This window comes from Culicoides brevitarsis, chromosome 3 (genome assembly GCF_036172545.1).
Source record: "Culicoides brevitarsis isolate CSIRO-B50_1 chromosome 3, AGI_CSIRO_Cbre_v1, whole genome shotgun sequence".
Lineage (NCBI taxonomy): Eukaryota > Metazoa > Arthropoda > Insecta > Diptera > Ceratopogonidae > Culicoides > Culicoides brevitarsis.
The window spans coordinates 21,574,467-21,598,751 of record NC_087087.1 but is presented as its reverse complement, the minus strand read 5'-3'; the positions used below and the strand labels follow the sequence as shown (position 1 = coordinate 21,598,751).

The 24,285-nt window shown below is 26.6% G+C and overlaps 1 protein-coding gene and 2 long non-coding RNA genes across 5 annotated transcripts; 2 read left to right on the top strand and 1 right to left on the bottom strand.

The window, feature by feature from the left end:
- Positions 1-239: 239 nt before the first annotated feature.
- On the top strand, positions 240-7,766 carry LOC134835612 (uncharacterized). The gene is made up of 3 exons (XR_010162206.1): positions 240-365; positions 7,318-7,405; positions 7,458-7,766. It is a non-coding gene; the product is annotated as an uncharacterized LOC134835612 (long non-coding RNA).
- On the bottom strand, positions 5,717-15,995 carry LOC134835611 (uncharacterized). Its single transcript, XR_010162205.1, has 3 exons — positions 15,823-15,995; positions 11,614-11,649; positions 5,717-5,847 (listed from the first exon to the last, which is right to left on the bottom strand). It is a non-coding gene; the product is annotated as an uncharacterized LOC134835611 (long non-coding RNA).
- A 1,769-nt stretch (positions 15,996-17,764) lies between these two features.
- LOC134834177 (alanine aminotransferase 1) lies at positions 17,765-22,879 on the top strand. 3 transcript variants are annotated; one of them, XM_063848751.1, is made up of 7 exons: positions 17,765-17,872; positions 18,552-18,688; positions 19,238-19,488; positions 19,545-19,598; positions 21,289-21,378; positions 21,437-21,745; positions 21,802-22,879. In XM_063848751.1, exons 2-7 carry the CDS (start codon positions 18,667-18,669, stop codon positions 22,723-22,725), a joined length of 1,650 nt encoding a protein of 549 aa, XP_063704821.1. In that variant the 5' UTR covers positions 17,765-17,872; positions 18,552-18,666; the 3' UTR covers positions 22,726-22,879. The 3 variants fall into 3 exon arrangements, with proteins under 3 accessions (XP_063704821.1, XP_063704822.1, XP_063704820.1); XM_063848752.1 differs by lacking the exon at positions 17,765-17,872 and adding an exon at positions 18,015-18,075; XM_063848750.1 differs by lacking the exon at positions 17,765-17,872 and adding an exon at positions 18,025-18,194.
- Positions 22,880-24,285: the final 1,406 nt, after the last annotated feature.

Sequence of the window (24,285 nt, the reverse complement as noted above, 5' to 3'; positions counted from 1 at the left end):
TATATGTTACTATTTAGAGACGAAAGGTTTAAATGAAACAATAAAATGAACTGAATTGGTACGAAAAAAATTCTAATTAATAAAATGACAGCTATTTCAACTAAGGAATTTAAAAGAACAAATTTTTTTAACTTACCGCTTCTTAAGCACGTACTGCTCTTATATTACCGAATCGTTTTAAAGAATTGAAAAATCAAGTATTGACAATTAATGTCATGTAATTTTCCTAATGAAAAATGGGGAAAACCATTGACTCACAATACATACAATTTAAAAAATATAGAAACAACGTGAACGTTCAGAAGCTATTCTACGTGAAAAACTGAATTCAATGTCAAAGTAACTCTCTTCGTCTTTTATAACAAGTAGGTACATGATTGAGCACGTCTATCTAACTCAAAATTTTCTATACATTGGTAAAATATTGTTCATTTTTTCATCTAACACAACAAATTTATTCATTTCATTCAACGCATTCATGTATTTATAACATGTATGTTGCGCAAATAATGTATTTGTATACATGCTTTAATAAATATAAACTTGTTTTAATGCTTTGTTTCCATTCGGTATAGTAGTGTCAGTATATTGAAAGTTGTATTTTTATTCCGTACTATACTCAAATGTTATAAAGTGGGTTCTCGAAAATGAATCGCATATAGTATATAACACAATTTCAAGACTAATACATTGAACATGACTGTCGTTGTTTTTTTTAATAAATGATCTTTTTTGTGTATGAGATGAAAATGTAAATTAGTTTAAAATATTAATCAGGAACAAAATATGGCCTACAAAATCAATATATACATAACAGTAATAATAGTATTAAAAGGTTATAAATAAAAATACTTTGATAAAAATAATTATTTTTGGACTATACATTTTTGATTTAATTCAAAAATTGAACATGCGGTAGCGTCACAAGAATACTACACAAGAAAAAACATATAGGTACATTGCAAAAGTCATTTTTATAGAGAACCTACGAAAATGACTAAATGCACGGGTATTAATAACTAACTAATGAATTACTTACGTACATGCTACGTTTCTTGTGCCTCACTATAAGCATGCAAGATACGAAGAAGTATTCATTTCACTAATGAAAACATGTAAACGTCAATATACACCGCAGTTATAGTGATTTCCGCATATCTTTTATAAGTAAATTATTATTTTATTTATAGTTGATCGAACTAAAGATATATATTTTCGGTCTCGATCTATGAATTTGAAAAATCAAACCAAAAGAATTTAAATTAGTGTCAGCATGTGATCGAGTACGCATGAAGATAATTTGCAAGAAAAAAAACATTCAAAAAAATACAGTATTGCTTTAATCATTACACCTACACAAAATTACACTTTTTATTACTATATATGTGAAAAGAAAGGAAAATTAAATACACTTGAATGCGGCAGAACAAACTGAATAATAAAAAAATAATATTTTGAAGTCTTGAATGATTCTTTGTTTTATATCTTTTACTTAGTACCTCCGGATGACATAATAGAGGTTTAATAGTAGCGTTTAGTTGCCCATTTTATTTTAACTCTCAAAACGTAAAATTCTTTTCAATCATAGTTACAAACACTTGAACGTATGTTCCATGTACTACTTTGTTTTTGGTGCACAAAAAAGCCCATCGTGATACGGTATCGAGAACACGTCGAAAAATTGTCAGAATCAAAGGCTCAATGGTGCTAAATGACAGTAAACTTTCCAAAGAATTCAAAATCAGGCATAAAATATCCTGGCTTGAACAAAAAAATCTAGAGCCCAGGCCTCAAAGTTGGAAAAAATGGCGAAAAAATTACTTTTTTGGGCAAAAAAGTATCCTTATTTTCATAGCCGAGAAATTTCTAAAAAAAAATATTTTTCTGAAAATCAGGGGCGTAGCGACCCTAAAATTTGGGTGCGGCGATTTGAAAACTTGCGCGTTTTTGGCCAATGGCGCTCCCCACTATAAAAATTTTCGCAGAAAATTCATAAAATTTACAATGCCAATTTCTGTGGTTAAAACCGGTTATTATATACTGAAGGCGCTTATTTATCAAAATTAAGGAATTTTCTATTGAAACAACTTGGCGTTCTAAAGAAACATAAAAATGAATGAGTAAACATATTAACAGAAATGTTTCAAAAAATAATTTTTTAATTAAAAAAAAACAAAAACTGCTTTTTCTCACAAAAATTGCGCCTTTTCCATTTTGGCGCCTGCGGGGGGTTGCCGCACCCTTGTTACGCCTAAGTGAAACAAATATCGACTTGGAACACAAAAGGACTTATTTAACAAAAATATACTACAATTCGAATTTGCTTTGCTGATTCAAGGGGCTTCTAAATGATACTAAATCATTTTTCTGTATAGGAGGAGCCTCAATAGGTATACTTTATACAACAGACTAAACTAAATCAAATACAAAATAAAATTTTAAAAGATGGAAAAAAATTAATTTGAATTTTATGTAGGTACATGCAAAAATACTATAATTTTTCATCGCCATGCTACTTTTACAAAACATGCAAGACTATTTCCATCGATAAAAATCAATTTATTTTTAAATAGAAGTTTGATGGAAAAATTATGATGTCTTCCATTTTTTGCCAATCACCCCACCAAACAATAGCGGTTTAAAAGAGATAAAAAAATATGTTATATATTTATTTATTCATTGAAGAGTTTTTTTTTTTGAATAATTATATTATATATTTGTAAAGCGATGTAATTGGAGTCTCAAATGTTTTTTTAAATAAGAAAGCCTCATTACCCTTTTATTTAAAATAATAGAAAGCCCGAGACAACAAATGTCATTCTAAAAAAATGAGCTTCTTGGTTTAAAAAATTTACTTATGGATTTTGTACTCACTTTGCTATTTTTTTTTATTTATAGACAAATAAGTAAAATTTTGTGATATAAAGCTTGAAATGAATGTGTTCTTAAGATATTTTTTATTTTGAAATGTGACGTTTATTTATTAATATTAATAAAGTATTCATGAAACACATTTTTTAATATTTGTTTTAGCGTTCCTAATGTGTTTTATTTTTCTATAGGACAGACAAATTGCCTTCTTTTAATGCATTGTGTAGAAACGTTCATTTGCATGTTTTTAATAAATAAAACATATATATATATACATGTCTTATGTGTATACACATTATGCGAAATTTCTAAAATTTCCCAATTTCATTCATTTTTCATAAAAATGATGGGGGGCGGAATCGCGAAACAAGATACGTTTTTGAAACACCCTAATGAATCATAAAAATATTGAAAAAAAAAAACTAGAAAAATTCATTTTTCATTCAAGAATTGATATTTAATTCAGTCTTAAATAATAAATTTCCACTCTGTAAAATGTGTTATTGTTTCTGAGATCGTCAAAAATATCAAAAAATTAAACATCGTTGTCATGATAGGTTTCAGGAGTCAACGTTAACTTCCCCTGGTATATATATATATGCAAACGATATCAACTGAGACTAAAAAAAAAGTTAAATTAACAAGCCCAGGAATACTTTTGGTGCGCATTCCATTGAAAATATTGTTTCAATTCCAAAACAATTTTGGATATGATTGTTGCAGATTTATAAAACTTGTATATTACATGATATGAAGTTCAGGCAATTTTGGACTGAGTGAAATTTCATCATGATGATGATAAGTAAGGTATATCACACAAAATATAACAGGATTTACGGAAAACTACGAATCACAATTTTGCTAAATGATAGATGGCAGAAAAGGTCTAAAGATACAAAAATGAATGAATGCAATTGAAATATTATGAAAAATTTGCGGAATGTAAAATGAAAATTTTGTTTGTAAGGGTTTTATTATTATTATAAAACTGATAGAAGTTGTTCAGAAGAATGACTAACGAAGTCCTTCAGTCCTTTATTTTTATATGAGTGTTATTTTTTTTAGTGAATATTAATCTTTAACTTTTAATATGGCCTTGCAGGATTTCAACAATCCAAGTTCAGATTATCTACATAAATATCAAGTTCATCAATGACATCGGATACTAGAAAGAGATACGGATACTAGACACAGACACGACATTTATTATATTTAAAAAAATATTTTTTTTTTAAATTCATTTCATTTATTATTTTCATTTTTTTTTCCTACAATATTGTGCAGGACGGTCGTGAGAGGGTTACAATTTTTTTGTGGTATCTCTGGACTTGATAAAGTCCACATACTCGTGTCCTAGTCTGACAAATACATAAATAAAACACAATAACATATTTGATAATTATAAATAATAATTATAAAATATATATAAAAATATGAAATATTTTCCCTCTTGTATAAATTATAAATATGTGTAAAGTTTGAATCAAGTTATAAAAGGTACCTAACTGTAAAATTTCTTCTCTTCATCGTGCTAACAGTCTAATAGGTATAATGATAAATAATTAATGACCTTTTACACGCTACCTGCTTTCACAATACATATATGTACAAACATCATATGAGAAGAGTAACATTTACATTTAATTACCTACTATTTACTTCTCTTCATCACTGTTAACAAATTCGTTATTGTGACTCATTAAGTTTAGTTCTAAAATTTATGCATTTTACCTACTTATAAGTTGAATCAATTTAATCTCAAATATTAGATGTTTGTTTTTAAGTAATCCAGCTCAATATTGAAAATTAATTATTTTACTTTAATATATAATTTTATAATATAATTTTTTTTATATAATTTTAAAATGCTAAATTTCAAAAACTTTTTTTCTTGGTTACTTCATGAAAACATTTTGAAATAAAATTTAAAAAACTGTCAAAATTAAGGCGGACTTACTAAGTTTTTCTAATAGTCTGTAATAGTAGGCTAAACATTGTGTCGTAATTATTGTTTGATCATAAATTAAATATTTTGTATAAAAGATTTAGAATTAAGGCGATCAATCTACCAATTTTATTTAATGAAAAAAAAATTAACTGTAATTTTTTTGTATGGTCTTTTCTTTTCATGTGTTAAGTCGAGTTTTTATGTTTGGCATCACAAAGACAACAAAATCAGCAAAAATAACAATAAAAGCAACAGAGAAGAATGGAAGTACTACAAAGATGAAAATAATAAATAAATATACAAAAGCAATAAAATCAACAATAAACATGTATAGTACTGATCTTGTATATAAGTTTAGCACAATACGAGGACTATGAAACTCAAACTTAAAAGGAAAAGCGGCACATGATGACGGAAAATTCAATTTGTCTTCCCGTTTTGATAAAATAAGCAAAAACGTTTATGTATTTTATATTTGACTCTCTATTCTACACTAAGTTATGTTGTGTGATACAAATAGAGCCCTTTCTTCTTCGTATTCTCTTTCAAAATATTATAAAGCCGTTCCTCACGTATATATGCACGTATATATGCACAGAGTTGCTGAGCAGCTCAAAAAGCATGTGCCTTGAACACAATTTGGAATGAGTAAGTGGAAACTATGGGTGGAAAATCATTGGGGTAGAATGGAATGTGCGATGAGAGAATATATATTTATAATTGAATAGGACTCTGTGTTTGTGTCTGTTATACACGTGCGTTTATGTTTATTTCTGTACTATCATATTATACGTATCCTTTTAAACAGAATTTTCTTCTCTGGTAGCAACGAAGTCGTCAGTTTAACACACAGCAGGATAATTCAATGTATTTAAAGAAATTTACTCTCTGAAATTCCACAGACAAAATGTTGTTGTTGTTCATAGTACTTGATATACATTATAGAGATCGAATCCAAAAGACGAAAGGAAAAACGAATAAAATTCATCGGGAAAAATTCATTTAGAATGAACTTCTTTCCTTTCTTGCTGAAAAAATATTTTAAAATATGAGTTTCGTTCTATTGTTTTAATTATAGAACTTTATCTCTGTATGAAATGCTACATTAAGAAGAATTTTTACATCTTTTGATCAGTATTACAATATATTACCAAAAAGTAGTGGAAATACAATACATGGACAAAATTTACAAAGTACGTGGATTCACGTAAAATGATTGTCTGCAGACACGTTTTAACTTTCAGAGTGTATACTTACTTGCTCATGCATTTTTTACTCTATTCAGATGTGAATATAATATTCATACATCTGTAAACGTGTGCTTATTATGTATTTGTATACAACATTTAAAATATCATAGAAAAAAGTTAAAAGCTTGTCGACATCATTGCGATCATCATCATGTTAATATACTAAAAATGAATGAATGCGTTGTATTGTAAATGAAGAGTATTATGTTGTGACAACTTGTTGCTTTCTTTCTACACTTTCAATTTTTTTTTTTCAAAGAATAGAATTTGAGTTTGACTTGCGAAAATAAATTTGCATAAGTTTTGATTATTAAATTAGTTACTTTACACTCTTTTTGGTGTTATTAATTGTATATGTTTAGATAACATAATTTAATAAAAAAAAATATTTTTGACTGTGAGAAAATAAAGATTGTAACAAAAAAAAAAACTTATTAATAATTAATTGAAACACTCCGTCGGCCGTCGGTCAACTTATCAGCACCATCTTAAATATATATAATGATAGAAACAAACATTATACTGAAATAAAGTATCACGTCTACCCGATGATAAACATAAATTTTGTGTCGCTCTGACTTTCGTCTGTCAACATTTTTCTTTCTACACAACATGCCAACATAGAACATATCTTAAATATATAACAAATGTACAACTTCTCTGGAATTTCTTAATTACAATAATTTTTGCTGAAATAATATCTATAGCAACTACAATACAAAAGTTCAAAACAGAAGCTATACTCGCAATTTATCTGCAACTCTCCTCTTCTTTTGGAATGCAGCAACAACGTTTTATATCATACACTATGATTGTGCAATATGTATACGTAGGAAAGACATAATAGTAGTAGGACATAATAATTTTAACATTTATGATTTATTGTCATAGAAGAATTTAAAGGAAAATCTTATAGACCAAGTATAGTTACCAATAAGTATGATAGAAAATTTATGTATATTATAAAGTATATACTAATTGTAAGAAGATAAATAATTTCAGAGTAGGTGAAATTGTTGAAATTGAAAGAAAAATACCCGATCTTAGTAAGAGATTCTGTTCAAAATTTAAAGATTGTTGCACCATTTAACGATTTGACTATTGAACAACAACAATAAAAAACAAAGAAATATTTTTTAAACACAATAGAATTTTTGTGCCATTCCATTTGTTTCAGGTTAAATTTAAATTTAATTTTAAAACATAACATTCCAATATACATCTCGATTACTTTTTTTTTCAATAAAGCGGCTTCTGTGTAAATGGAAGAGAATATAGAATTAAAAGAACAGATGCGAATTCCAATAAAGAGCATTATCAAGGGCTGCAATGTTTGGTAAAAATTCCTTTCACATTTTTATTTTTAATATAAAAAGCTTTTATTGTAGATCAATGATGAAGAAGACTAACATACAAATTTATAAAGTTAGTTCCCATCGATGAAATAAGCAGCGAAGGTAAAACCTGTATAGAGCGAAGAAAAGTTAAATGGCGGTTTCTTTGTTTTTCATGTGACTCTTAGAGTATTAGATTTATTTTGAATTAAATAACATTTTTTTTAAACACAACATATTTTTACTACCCTAAATTATGTGTAAAGAAATTTTAAAAATCATAAAGTAGATAATTATAAATTATGTTTGATGAGACCAAAGTTCTTTTTTGGGTAAATCGAAATTTTTTGGCTCAATCTATGTACGTAAAATTTTCAGAATGTCAAAATCAAGACAAAACGAATATGTGACGATATAATGTTCTCTGCGCTTTTTTAAATAATAATAAAAATCCACTTCAAACATTCTCTTACAAATATTTTTGTTCTTGTGCGTTTCGACTTTTATTTTATATTTACTGTTAAAAAAAACACCAAATACTTTTGTCTCGAAATATATAATGTTCAGTGTATGTGAAAATGTAATAATAAAAATAGCAGCTTGGGCGTAGACTGTTTCAAACGAAGGAAATGCAAAAAATACTTTTTTATACGTTATCTTTGTATTCTTTAAGGTCGGCAAATGTTTTATTTTGTGATACTTTTGAGAAGAGTTTCACAAACTGTATGTTGAAATTCCTTAGGAAAACCTCGAGTTGTTTTAATAATATTTGTTTATGTATTTTTTTTCTTTGTGTTGTACTTTGTTATACATTAATATCATACAAGTCCAAATAAAGATTAAGTGGCTTTGATTTGCGAGTAAGTATTACTATTTTATAGTTATCGAAAAGGATAAATCGCACAACTGCAGTTTTTAACAAACTGAGAAAAAACGGTTTTAAGTTTTTTACGGTTTTTGAGCTGTTAAAATTTATTTAAAAAATATTTCTTCTTGAAAATGCCCGCGAAAGTAAATAATTAGCTAAAAAAAACAATTTTCGTTCAGAAAAATCTCTTATCTAATCTCTAAGGGGTAGTTTTGGGAAATTTTTTATTGAGAAAAAGGATAAATCGCACAAAATTTCATATAAAAATTAGATTTTTTAACTCTTCCAAATTCAAGATTTTTCCAAATTTTTTGGTTCAAATGGACTTTGTATGCAATAACAGAGCATGAAAAACACAAAAACTTAAACAAAAAAGAATGATTTGGATAAATTTTGAAATTTGACTTGTTAGCAATTTGTATGCATTTGTGCGATTTATCATTTTCGTTGCAATGTGCGATCTGGCATATTGAAATAAAACTCATATTTAAAAAAAAAAAATTTGAAAATCTCTCAATGTATCCTAAAATACTCGTTTTTAAGCATATTTTCTCATTCTTAACTCAATTTTGTCAAAAAAAAATGAATAAAAAACTCAGGGAAAATTAGTGGTAAACCTCCCAAATAAGGGTTCAACTGGTAGAACGATGTCTACAGGCTCGCTAGTTTCTTATAAACTATGTTGACTTTTTGTTGCATTAAAAAATATTATTACTTTAGTTATTAATCAAAAACCTGTGCTTTTCACATACATGAGCAAGAATATTTTTTTAATGCAAGAATGCATTTTGAAAATTGTTTAAAATAGATACATTCCAATATTTCATTACAATAACTATTTTCATATATGTTAAAAAAGAATGTTGCAGTAAACATGCGTCGTAATAATTCTTTTAGTTATAATGCAGTTCTCATCATCCATTAAAAATATTTTTTTGTTTCGTTAATATCCTTAATACACCGACATGAGGATTGTGACAAATTTCCATCAAATGATGGAAATTATCTACTACGGTGTTGTTCATCAACTGGTAATTAATTCATTTAGCTTGTTTTTAGTTTACTATCACAAAATTTGATCAAATGAAACACCGATAGTCACGAGTCAAGCAGATAAATAGTAAAATCAAAATCAATTCATTTATTTATCAAATGAGTACAACCAAATACAAAACGTTCATATGCTGAATTCAGCCAGGAATTCAAAAATAGTTTTTAAAATTTTTAAAAAATTGAAAGAGTTTTCTGCTCGAAATGTATGTACATATAGGGTTATTTTATGCTTTTTATAGATCATTTAGGACCACTAGATATATTTATTAAGAGTGTCATTTTCCTAAAAATAAAAAAAAACAAAGAGAATGTATATTTAAAGTTTTTCCTCTCAATTAAAATTGTTTATTGATTTTTCATTTGTTATTCTTTTATTGAATGAATTAAAAAAAAAAATTATAATATTAGTTTATCTATGTTATAAAAAAAAAATAAAATATATTCTGTAACTATTCAAAGTATTTATAATGGCTGCACTGACCCATTAATGATTTGTTGGTTTTGGTTATGTTACTCTGTAGTGTGTTTATGTAATTTTCTTCCATAAAATGGTATGTGGCTACCACAACATAAATATGCATTGCATTACACATTATACAAAATATTTATTCATTCATTTTTATTTTTTTCATGTTGTGCTGTTTGCTTATATGCACGTTTAGTTAGTACCACCGAATGGCATGCCACAATAAAAAAAAAATAGGAAATATTTGTAGTTGGGTGGAGCCTTCACATTTCAGACTCTTTTTTCCTCCATTGCTTATTTTATTCTATATTTATATTTTTATATAATTTTAGTATTTTTAGAAACCAGAAATTAAGGAAAACAATAAATAAAAATAAAATAGAATAAGAAATAGAATCAAAAACGTGTTCTGTCTTTCATTCAAATATATTAGTCGTCAAATAACAAAAAAAATGAATATCTTAATTCGGCCAGCACAATAGTTGAAAATTTTATGGATTTCTTAAACCTTCCAAAATATATTTACTATGCAGAAGTTAACAAAAATATAATTTCACATGCTATGTACCCTTTCACATCATTTTTTACACGAAGACAAAATCATTATTATTATTAGTTTTATTTTATAAAACATATTTTTACGCATCTCAAAATTGTACGATTTTATTTATTAAATAATTTCAAAACATTTTCAAGAATGATGATATTAATAATAAAATACATCGAGACTCTTAGTTGATTTGAAGGTATGTATAAAAAAATATCTCAGCAGGAAGTTACACAAAACATATAGTTTATTTAGCAGATAAATTTCTAGCTAATAAAATTAAAATGTAGCTAAACCTGAGGAATCTACGTAACAAATATTAATATTAAGAATACCGACTTTCATTTTTTTTTTCAATTTCTTAGAAATAGACTCAACTTGTAATTATTATTTATTATCTTCACGGAACAATTAAAAATTTACTTTTTCATTGTACATAGTTTCACGTGAAGTCAGAAGCATAAAAATATGCAACAGTCAGAAAAACTTATGTTTGTTCAACTTGTAAAAAAGAGTGTTCAAAGAGGAGGAGTTAATACTGCTGTGCTAAATTGTGTGCGAATATTATAATAATAACAATTCACAATAATAATAATAATAATAATAATGAAATAAAATGCAAAATAAGCTATTCCTCATAATTTTAAAAATGATATAAAGGGACTCATAAGTGATTATAATTATTAAAGGTTCTTCAAATTATAATATATATTTAAAAATACATATTTAATTTTAAAAATCTAGATTGAAACATTGAAACAAGAAAATGTTTATTTTTAACATAATAATTAAAACATTTTTCCAATGAATCACACCAAACATACTCTTCACACAAAATCCACTTCACATATTTAGCTCCACTTGCAGTAAATTATGGAGTCAAACAAATAATAATGGTTTTCATATAATTACCAAACCAGCATCAGCTTATTAAAGCGTACTTGGAATAATTATAATATTGTCATTTGTATAAAGTATAGATGTGTGAATTTAAATTTTATTCCAGCAAAATACAGTGAGTTGTACATACAATTGTGTGGTATGTCATGCGGTTATACATTATTAAAATTTTGCAACATGAATTTTGGTATAATAAAATGGTAATAAAAGATTTGTTTTAGTTGATTTTGAATAAAAAATAAAAGGAACTATCGATGAATCTTTGTTTATATCACAAATATGAAATAATTTTTGAATACCATTCAAAAAGATTTTAGTATGTATATATTGTCTGAGAACTACTAAATTATCATACATAATTTTTAACAATACTTACGATATTGTTGATAAAGCTCCATCTCTTGGCATTTTCCTGTAAAAGAAAACTTTAAATTACAAAATTTGAAAGTATGCAAGGGCGGATCCAGAGGGGGGGAGGGCAATGGCACCTCCCTTCGAAGCTTAAAAAGCACTAAAAATCACAAAAATGACACAAAATTTAACAAAAAAAGGTGATTTTATATAGATTTGCACCCCCCCCCCTTCGTGGTCCGCATATAGCCCTCTCAATCCGCCCTTGAAAGTATGTATATATAATATAACAGTTGTAATAAAAATACACTGTAAAAAATTGATGTCTCTCGATCAAAAATATCTGCGAGACACTTAGCGAGACACCATGAAAAATTTGAAAATTTTTGGAGGAAATTTTTTTTTCTATTATTTATTAATTTTATTTTTAATTCTTTTATGATTAAAATGATTAAAAAATGAATAAAACAACTAATGTAAGCTATTATTACTGCAAAATTTGCTCAAATTTCTAAGAATTTTTAGAAAAATATTCATAAATTTATAAAAAGTATGAAACTAGTAGATCTCGAGTAGGATGAACATTCAAAGGTTGATGCGTAAAAAATAGAATATCTTGGGCACAGTTACTAAGTAAGTATTGAACTAAAATTCAATATTTGATGAAAAACCAGCGCAATTTTTTATATTTTTCTACCTTGGAATTAATACAAAATATTTTCTTTGAATGGAAGTACAATATAAAAAAAACATTTTGTTAAAAAAAAAACAAATTATCTCAACAGCGAAGTCTTATTTTACATGTTTTAATACACACACAAAAAAAAAGAAGAAAATTTTGCGGTAATAATCAAGCGAACTTCAATTTTGATAATTTTACCTAAATTTTTAACAAAACTTTACTTCAATTAAAAATTGTTAATGGTTTTGCGAGAAAGTTAAAAAATATTTCAAAATCAATAAATTTCATTCTAAGAGCTCCTTGATTTGTCCGTCAATTTCTTTTGGTATTTTAATGTTAAAATTATTCCAATAAAATGAATAGTTTGGGTAAAAATGAAAAAAAAAATCTCAGAAATTTTAACAAATTTCGCAGGAATAAAAGTTTACATTAGTTGCTTTATTCATCTGCTATTCATTTTCAATCATAAAATAACCAAAAAATCTAAAAAAAAACATTTTCCTCCAAAAATTTTCAAAATTTTTCATGTTGTCTCGAAGCATTTAAAAATCACAATTATTTATAAATTTATTTTATATCTTTAAATTTGGCATATTTTTTAAATTTTTCAACCAAAACATTGTGCTGCTTGTTTGAAAATGTCCCACAGTTTCTTATTTAGTTTTTTCTTATTACAGTTTTAATTTTTAAATCAAGTCAGATTTTATTTTTTATAATAATTATATCATATAATATTTATCATAAAATTAAATCTAAAAAAATAAATTATCAAAATATTATCATTGTTAAAATAAACATGCATGTTTTGAATTAATTTTTATTGAAAAATCTTCAAAAATCTTAAAGATATTTTGGTAATAGGAAATTAAAGAAAAATATGGAAAAAAGTCATCGAAATATTTTTTTATGAAAATACATTTGTCACTTAAGAAATCCTTATTTTTGTTAGCCATGTAGGTTACGTACTCCGGTAATTTGGTATTGTACTAGAGAAAGTCATACATCAAAATGCAGGAACAAATGCTATTGGCTCTAAGTAGTTTTATCATTTACTTTGATAATTTTTTTATATTTTTACTTCTTATTGAAACACATTATTTTTCTATAAGAAAGTGTCAACAAAATGAAACATCTTTTTTTTATTTTAATTCTTTATTTATTTTTGTCAGATGTACGTTTTTTTTCGAAATTTTCTCTTCGAACTTTCAGTAAATGAATTCATTGTATATGTTTGAACATTCATCAACTGAGACATTAATAGTATAATAAAACAATGCAAAATCTAAAAAATGCATAATTAGGTTTAGAACAGCGGCGAGGTAACAAATTACTTGAATCAACAAATCATATTTCTAGAAAATATAAACAAAAAGCTTTTCGAATACATGTAAGTACGTTTAAATATATTGAGAAACTTTAAAGTAAATATATTTTGTTATAAAACATGATTTGATTCTTGATACTTTAAATTAATGAAGTCTTGCAGAAAGCATGTAGAGATATTTTATCACATGAAATGTATATTCAACACATTTAGCTATGATGCAGTTTACTCATAATCAAATTATGATATGTGGCAAGAAAAATAAACACGTCTAATAAAATAAAATAGATATGATAAAGTTTATTCTATACCTACATAAAATTTACTTTTATTCAAAAGACAGGATTCGTGGTTGCTTCCATTTCTCGCAGACTGTGAATTGTTGAATTTATCCAACTTATTTAACATAATAAATACACGCTTAGAAATGAACAAATATACTTTTAATATTTAGACAAAAAGTTTTAATTATTTAAATTTTAATAATAATTTGAAAAATTACCTCTTTTTATTTATTTATACAAAAAGTGGTTAATCAGAAAAAAAAAATATTTAATATATTATTTTTATATAAGAAATGTATATAAAAATTTTTCAGTATATTCATAATAAATATTACAAACTCACAGAGAAAAATAATACACAAGTAAATTTAAATGGTGTTTTGTTGGCATTAACTCAATTTAAAGTTTAAAATTAAATTCATCTATGAATATAAACTGAACAAACACAAGGAAAATTTATTCAACTTTTACGATTTAACAAAAAAAAATATCTCAAATGTACCTAGAGCTTCTCGGTATTTAGTATGTATCAAATAATTAATAAAAACTGCACAAAAGTGTAGTGGATAATTTGGTTTTCTTGACTAAAATTTTGTAAATATAAGTAATATTTGTTTTGTATTTGTCTAGTGTCGAAAGCGATTTAAAAAATAATTCATTCAACATTTGAACTCATGCTTATTAAGCTTTCACACACAAGAAGGAAATAAAATAATAACGTCAATATCTTAAGATGAACTTTTTTAAAAAGTTTGTATGTATAAATACAAAATAGTCAAGTGGCAAACAGTTAGTGTACATTCTCTCTTGTCTAGCTCATCTTAAGAATAAATAGGGACAACGTCGTGTCCCTCTTTTTGTTATACGAAAATGTATTAAAATTAAATTAAATGAAAAAAGTAAATGACAAGTTGTTAGTTTTGCATTGGCAAACCGCCAAAGAAGATTGTATATTTTTCTTACAAAATATATTTTTCCAACACATAAATAATTTGTTAGCCTCGCGCCGTGGTTGTAGTAGTCAAAAATAACATGTAGTATTTTTATAAAAGTTGCGGAACGTTTCCTTAGAAGATCGCACTGAAATAAGTGTCAAAAAATATCTAGGTAGAAATGGTTGGATTCACCTTTTTCTATTTAGTTTAAATGCAAACTTCACATTTTCAGACCCTTTCACAGTTTCATACACTTCACAACCCAATGGACTACCCACAGACCTTCAGGGTCCTTAAATAACTGCGAATTACAAAATAAATTTTTAAGCACAGCGGAGTTCACACACACACACACACACTGACACACGACAAGTCGAGTTTAATACCGCATTTTTTTTTCGAAATGAGGTAAAGAAGAAGTTCAACAATCTTTTTAACTCTTAATACAAAAATCTTAGTTCATAAAACATTTAAAAAAACACATTACATGTTTGAAACAGGACTGTTCCGACACTATTAGCATACCATTTTTTAAAAATAGTTTTACCCTTAAAATTATATATTTTAGAGAATACTTTATTTTTACCAGAACCAAATTGAAATAGTTTATACAAGGATACGCGAGATATGCACTGTTTTTGTCATGCAAGTTAGATCAAAAGTTAAAAATCTACCAAATGAAATTAAAATATTATTTATATAATTTTTTAATTGACTTTTACAAATATGATCTTTATATCACAAGACACACCAATAATAATGTCTTCCAAGAGATATAGTAAAATTAAAGTACATAAACTATATTTTATTTATTATAAAAGTAGCAATATGTTTTTTTAAAAATAATTACCGGCGGAAAAAATCTACATAAACAATATTTTGATTTCAAGGTTATTCTTCTCTTACATCAGTTAATCACTCAAAATGAAAAAGGTACTACTACAAATATTAAATGTAAAATTTCACAACAACTTAAATTATGTCAAGTTTTTATTATACTTAGACTTACGTTTAGCATAGAATAATTTTGAATAATCGCAGTCCATTGTTGAACGCTTTATTTTTATTATTATTTACTGTATGAGTAAATTTAAGATACAAATCTTTTATCAATTTCTTTTGGCTTGAGTAGGTATAGTAGTTTTTCAAAATTAGTATTCGCAATAAATTTCCCATAGAATAGGAAACTTGGACATTTTTAATTTGTAGAGCAAAACATAATAAAACTAAACAATAATTTATTAAAATTATATTTTTCACTTTTCATTATAAATCTAGGTTAATACCTAATGGTTTTATTTTTTTTAATATTTAAATGTCCTTGATGTTTGGTTTTTATATTTATTATTACTATTTTTTTATATTTTAATTTTCTTCTTATCACTTTCCATTCAATACATAATGTGTATAAATGACGTCACAATTTAAAAATTAGTTTATAATTTTTATTATTTTACAAAATATTTGTTTTTAAACTTTTTTTTCACACATGCTCCATCTTTAAATTTTTTTTATTATATTTTCACTTTCTTCATCTTTTGTTTTATACACACATAATTTTAATTAAATTTTCCCCTTTTTCATTTCTTTACAAATGGTATCAAAAATTGATGCTAGGTTTTCACGCTTTTCTCAAAGTCCACGTTATATTTTTTTAAATGATAAGAGTTATAACAAGTTTTCCGACACTACGTTTGGAAAGAACATGTTTAAACATTTATTTTAAAATTTATTTTTTCTAAAGCAACACCAGTTGCATTTATTTATATTTTGTCGCCTTACTTTTATTTTATTTTTTTTGATAATATAATAAATTATTGTTGAAGCGCAAAAGCATTATTTTTCAATCAACAACACACAAAGTACTGACTGAGCTATTAAAATTCATTTCTGCTCCATTCTATATCCCAATAGCACAATCAATGTAATACAGACGTAAAGACACAGAAGAGTGTGTTCGTGTAGGATCGTAGCTTGCCAATACACTTATACGAATATATAAATAAAACGTTTTCCCAGTGCATGATAGGGCGGGACATGTTTTCACAAAGTCACCTTTATTTATCATTTGTCCTCCTAACTTTAAGATACAAAAAATATTGAATTTAAAGTTTTTATTATATTTTTGTATAAAAAAAAAACAAAAGGAATTGTTTTGAAAAAAAAATGATTAAGTCTACTACATTTAATTTTCTAAAGCAGCAACACTCAGAGACTAAATGATCATTTATCTGTATGTATGCCGATTTTCCTCCGATTAGTTGAATATTATGAGTATCATACTCTTTCCAAACAAACCATGTATTTATATCTATTTTTATATTGGACTCTCAGCATATTTGTACGTGTAGTCCGTGAAAGAATATGTTGTTTTTCGTACATCATTGTTGAGTAAAACGCTTTAAAAGATTTCATAAATGATCATGATACCGTACCGATGTGAGTGGCACGCTCGATTATTCACTACACGTGTCTACAAATTTCCCGGCATGCACAAAAAATAAAACTCCCCTTTGTTAGTCCATACTACATAGATATTACATATTCAAATAGTATACGATTGGAGTTCTTTACCGTGAAATTTCCATGTACGTTTGCACAAGAATAAGTGTACAAAATTGCCGACACTGTTGAATGTTATCGTTGATTCAAAATGTTTATAGTATTTGAATGGAAATGTACATGGCCTTCTTTGAGAACGATGATAACATGACTGGTGACTCGTGTGTTTTTCTTGTTTGAGTTTTGGTGACAAAAGTGTGTAGTGATGTACGTAGTCGTGTATGGCAGGACTACTGATATTGTGGGGTGATATGGGGATGAACACTCAATTTACAACAGCACATCGTCATACACCATGCAAGATACAGCGAAACCAAAAAGAGAGAAAATACTTGCAGAGAGTGAGCTGTTTTTAAAGTAATACGTGTTAGAGTCAGTTTAGGTGAGAAATGAATTTAGTCACAGCCGGCATTTCGTGTCCTGCGCTCATTTTATTATTATTTTATTTCGTTTTGTGCCTCCAATATCCAAACTGTGTATAAATATTATTTTTAAAGGTACATGTATAGTGCACTCAATTTTTACTATTTAGATGCATTTCTCTTACTGCTCTTGATGCAGACTACTTCAAGAGAGTTTTATTCACGTCTATTACGCATATGTTACCTATTCCTCTTTCACTGAGCAAGTGCAATCCCGAAGTAGTGCACATCAGAAGTTGAAAAAGCGAATTTGCTTTGAAAAATAGAAATATTTAAAAGTATTTATTAATTAATAAAAAAAATAATAATCATTACATAAACCAATCGTATAACAACCACTATCAACAAAAAAGAAATATAAAGAAACAGTTTTGTATACTCTACAAGCACAAAAAAAGTGATAATTTTTTATTACTACTGTTATACAACAGATTTTTGTATTCGTAAATTTAATCAGAAGAAAAAACTTTTTCATGTGCGATACAATACAATATTTCTGGTTTATTTAATAATCTGGTTCCCTTGTGGGGAAAATATAATCATAATTGTATACATCCTTATGCAATATATTTACACGTTTACAGAATCACAAAGTAAACTTTGTTTTTTATTGAAAAAATATAGAAATGACAAACTCAATGAACAGATTATGAGAGCTTATAATATTTAAATATTTTTTTTTGTATTGTATTGAAAAATGTACACGTTGTATTTTTATTATTTACCATTTTTTTTTGTTTACTCAATCTCACAGATTCCGGATCATCTTAATAACAAACGTCACAAACAAATTATCAGAGTGTGTGTGTAGTTCATTTTTGACTATATTAAGCTGAACAACTGGACTTCTAATTTTATTTCAGTCAAAAATGGGATTCTTGCTACATAATGGTGAGTAAAAACACTTTTAAAATAGTAATAAAACTATTAAGCCATTCATTCTAAATAAAAAAAAAAATGTGAAATAGTAATAAAAATATTTATATACACATTTATATGAAACAGAGATAATAGTGTGTGTAGTTTAAATATTTTTCTAACTCATTTTTTTTTTGTGAATGAGCATCGAGTAAAAAGCTCTTACTAGAGGAAAAAGAGAGGCAAACTGTACATATTTTTAAAAATTTTAGTGTGATTACTTCAATTTGTTATTAAAAAATGTACACAATGAAAATCGCAACAAAACGCAAACATAAACTTCTCTCTTCTTCACTCATACATTTACAAATCTTAACACTTTTGTATCCATACAAATCTTCGTTGACGAATTTTAATTAAATAAAGTTGTGCGCAAAATCCAACACTACAGTAGTAATGAAATTTCTCTTCTGTTTCAATACAAATTTAAATATACACAAACGTTTTACTTATATTATACTATATTTATGTACACCTTAACCATGTGTTCATATGTTCCTTTGCTCTTTATTCACAATGTAGGACATAAAGTCGTCACAACAGCATTCACTCGCAATTTACTGTTTGGCCAGCGAGGTTGTATTACTACAATCGCAGACAATAAAAAAGCAAAAACAAATACTAAATTTAAGGAATCCAAGACAATAATCAACAAAACTATTTGTGCTTTTAGTGTTTATACAAGGAATTTTACCACAACAACAAACATGTCTGCAAAACCATGTGTCACTCTAGACAATATAAATCCTAGTATTAAAGTTATGGAATACGCGGTAAGCAAATATGAAATGCAAAGTTAAAACGAATCAAACATACTTTTCAATTGCAGGTACGTGGACCACTTGTGATACGTGCCGGTCAAATTGAAAAAGAGCTGCAGGAGGTAAGCCAATTGTTTTAAACTACTTGTTATAAAATTAATATTAAAACAAAAATACCAACCATTTCAATACATCATCATCATCATAGGAAAACAAGCACTTATGTTTCGTACAATTTATTGACAAAGAAAAAACAAACTGAATTTGTTTTGCTAATTTAAATATATAAATTGTTTAGAATTAGTATGTACTTATAACAAAGTTATATAATTTATAAAGTAACTCAAGGTCAACACCGTATATATTCATATAGAACAAGTAAATTCCTTTTTGCGTCACGCTTGGTCCTGAATTTTAGTTTTTTTTAAAGAGTTAACAATGTATAAATGAATCGTTCATCAACAGTATGTCTTATAAGTATATCGTATATATTTAATTTTTTTATATGCAAAAAATTCCAAAATTTGAACAAAACAATTTTAAAAATTATACATACGAATGCGCAAGTCTGAGTAAAAAAGAAACTGAAACATCAAATTAATAAAATACTAAACTCTTGAATAAAAAAACGTTGTCACATGATAGAAAAAAACAAGATGATTTTTTTTTATCATATTGTGCGGTACATTTTTCTACTGTTTATTTTTACACAATATATTTCTAGTGTTTCTTTCAATCTAAGAATTACACTGAATTTAAGAATTATGTATATTTTTAGATAATCACCAGGTAGCTCCATTATAATCCTATTATCTTTTTGAAATTCTTTTTGAGATACGATGAAAAAATTCTGTGCATAAAAAGCTTTCGTTAGAAACATTACTGCGTTATATATGTAATAATATGAGAGCATTAATTGAAAGCTGTTATATAAAAGTTGTTGATCTAGTTTGAAAAAGATTGTATCATACAGATAAAATATTGAGTTTTTGCAAAACTGGATTTTAATATAATATAAATTGATGTTAGGGTGCTCCAAAAGCTTATATTGTTTTACGTTTTCTCGAAATATTGACATTTCAAACTAATGTTGTTTCTACAAAAAGTTCATAAATGAATGGTGTGTAGATAAATTTAGAATCGTCAACAAACAAAATACCAGAAAAAAATGTTTTCAAAAAATTAAAGTCTATTTAATCTTTTCTTTTTTTTTTTTTTTGAAAAATGTAAAGTAAAACCGATAAGGTTTTTAGAGCCTCAAAACCAAAAATATATATAGTAGCAAATGCTGAAATATACACGATCAAGAAAATTGTTTTGTTTCTTATTATTGACTTAACAAAGCTATGTCAAAGAATTTCAATAAAAAATTTTAATTGAAATTAATTTGTAAGAATTTATTAGGAACACAAAACTCAAATAAAATCATTAGATTTTTTGTTTCTAAGAACAACTTCATTTTTCAATGTAATTGATGAATTTATTTTAAGTTGTAATAATTTGATAAGCATATTTGTATGCTGATTGTGCTTTGCTATTATATCAAAAGTAACAAAAAGCTGATAATGATAACTCATACAATTTATATAGTATACATATGTATATGATAGTAATTATCAATCCAATAATAAATAAATGCGTCAGATGGTCTCTGCTGAATATTTGAAGTTAACATCAACAGCTTTTTTTTTATTTACACATAAAATAATTTCATACGAGAAAATACCGATGATCGATCAAAATATTTGCATAGAAACACTTTCATTTGTTCCTGGTTTTATTTAAACATATTTTTTAAATGTTTATTTACAGGGAACAAAAAAACCATTTACAGAAGTAATCCGAGCAAATATTGGTGACTGCCATGCAATGGGACAAGTGCCTCTTACGTTTATTAGACAAGTAACTTTCAAAAATAACAAAGAATTTAGTCATTTAATATATTGTTGTTGATTTACAGGTTTTAGGACTAATCACATATGAACCTTTATTCAAAGATCCAAATATCCCCACAGATTGCAAAGAACGTGCAAGAGCAATCTTAAAAGACTGTAAAGGTAGCTCCGTTGGATCGTATTCTGATTCTGCCGGCATTGATATAATTAGAAAACATGTCGCTCAGTATATTGAAAATCGTGATGGCATTCCATCTGATTGGCAAAATATCATATTGTCCGCTGGTGCCTCAGGATCAATCAAAGCTATTTTGGCTTTATTAAGATGTGTACAAAACAACAAACGACCAGGTGTGATGGTGCCCATTCCTCAGGTATTTTTTATTTTATTTTGCATATTTTTTATATCCTAAACTCAATTATTTTGCAGTATCCCTTGTATTCGGCAACTATAACTGAATTCGATATGCATCAAATTGGATACTATTTGGATGAATCCAAGCATTGGGGCCTGGATATCAATGAGCTTCAACGTTCCATTGATGAGGCACGTAAAGTATCTTGTCCTCGGGCAATAGTGATTATAAATCCTGGAAACCCTACAGGACAAGTTTTATCAAAGGAAAACATACAAGAGATTATTAAATTTGCTTACAAAGAAAAGCTCTTTATTTTTGCCGATGAGGTATATCAAGACAATATCTATGCACCTGGTTCTAAGTTCCATAGCTTCAAAAAGGTTATGTCCGAAATGGGAGAGCCGTATTCTAAAATGGAATTGGCTAGTTTCATGTCCTGCTCAAAAGGTTACATGGGTGAATGTGGTATACGTGGAGGTTATGCAGAAATAGTGAATATGTGTCCAGACGTAAAGGCGATGCTTTTAAAATCTATTTCGGCTCAATTATGCCCAACAACTATTGGTCAAGCTTGCATGGATTGTGTTGTCAATCCTCCAAAACAAGGTGAACCTTCTTATGAGTTATGGCAGAAAGAGCGTTCAGAAGTGCTTGATTCTCTGAAAGTTCGAGCGGAAATGGTAGCCAAAACATTTAATTCTATAGAAGGTTTTAGCTGTAACGCTGTACAAGGTGCCATGTATGCTTTTCCGCAAATTAAGTTACCTGAGAAAGCAATAGAGGCAGCTAAAAAAGCAGGACAAGCGCCAGATGTTTTCTATGCATTTCAACTATTAGAAAACACCGGAATTTGTATAGTACCTGGAACTGGATTCGGACAAAAACCTGGAACATATCATTTTCGTACAACCATTCTCCCTCAAACGGACAAGTTGAAACACATGCTTGAACTCTTCCGTAACTTTCACGAAAAATTCTTAGCACAATACAAATAAATCTCTTAATTTAATACAAGTATAAAGATAATAAGCTGAAAAAAAAAACAAATTGAAAATGCTGTAATTGAAGCTCCCTAATATTTGAGCAAAAAATATACATTTAATAAATTTAGGTAAAACCTCTATTTATAAACTTGAGGTCAAACAATAATTATTGTTGTCTTTTGAAAATGCAATTTAAACACAAAGAACTGTGGCCAAAACAAATAGGATTTTTGATATGTTGTAACAGACTTGAAACAAGAAATATCAAATTTAAAATTATAAATGTAACAAGTGTACTAAGTACATATATTATATAAATATACAATACACTTAATCTATATGCATATGTAGATATTTATTATGATATACACAATGATTGTTGTTATGCATTTTTGTTAAATTTTATTTTTATTTAAAAAGAAAAAAAAATAATAAATCATATATTTTATTCTTTTTTACTTAAGTTGTTAAAGAAAGTAAAACTAAAGGTAAAACAAGTTTTTGAATTGAGCTATTGAATCTTTGCGCTTTAAGATTTTTTCCTTCTTCAACACATGTAGAATAAACTAACATATATTTTTTTCTATAAGGCCATTAAATTCAATTATTTCACTTTATTTCACCCCCTCTCCGATTTTGCCGAAAAAATTCAGAGGGAAAAAAAAATAATTTGAAAAAAGAAAAAAAATTTGACATTTTTTTGATACTTTTTGATTGAAAAACGATAGTAATGTCCAGTAAACATTAAAATTATATTTGATAAGAACATAACTTGCTTTAAAAACGCATTATCTATCAAAAATTTAATAAAAAAAATTTTGAGTCGCGCGACCAAATTTTTGATTTTTTCTTAAATTTTTATTTTGTGAAATTTTATTTCAATTTTAACTTAAAACCTTGAAATACTGAAAACAAAAATTAATTTAATGTGTTCAATCAACGATTAACGTTCAAAAACGTCAAAAAAGCAATTTTTTCTCAAACCCTTCTTCATAAAAATCCACATGCGACATAAAGTGAAATAATTAAATTTAATGGCCTAAAGAAATAATAAATTTCTTCGATTCTTTTGATTTTTATAAAAGTTGTTTTGTATTCATGAAATTGTATCAGTATGAAAGTACTTTGATAGTGATACCCATAAATTATTTTTTTTATTTTCTAGTTTCTTCCGAGAATATGAGATTTTTATTATTTTTATTATAAATTTATTTTAAAATTAATGCATGGAAATTTAGCCACCCGTTATTTTTTATTTAGTGAAAATCTTTTCAAGACCTACCTTATACATCATAAATACTTTATAAATACCATAAATGTAGATAACTCTAAGAGAAATTAAAAATATGTCCTCTTATTTAAACTAAATTGGAATTCAATTTATTTCTTTTAATATTTTCAGTTTAAAATTCTAATATTTTTATTTCAGAGTTTCAATTGATATTTCAAGAAAAAAATGTGTTTTTATCATTTAATAGCATTTTACAATGTTAACAATCTCATAGTTTATCATCATTTTCTTTTGTTTGTCATTTTCTCCGGGAATTATCTACAATACGTATTATATCGCTT

Coding starts and splice junctions, on each gene's coding strand:
- LOC134834177 (XM_063848751.1), top strand. CDS start 18,667: ATGGGATTCTTGCTACATAATG. Junction 18,689..19,237: donor GGGATTCTTGCTACATAATG/GTGAGTAAAAAC, acceptor TTCACAATGTAG/GACATAAAGTCGTCACAACA. Junction 21,379..21,436: donor CTCTTACGTTTATTAGACAA/GTAACTTTCAAA, acceptor GTTGATTTACAG/GTTTTAGGACTAATCACATA.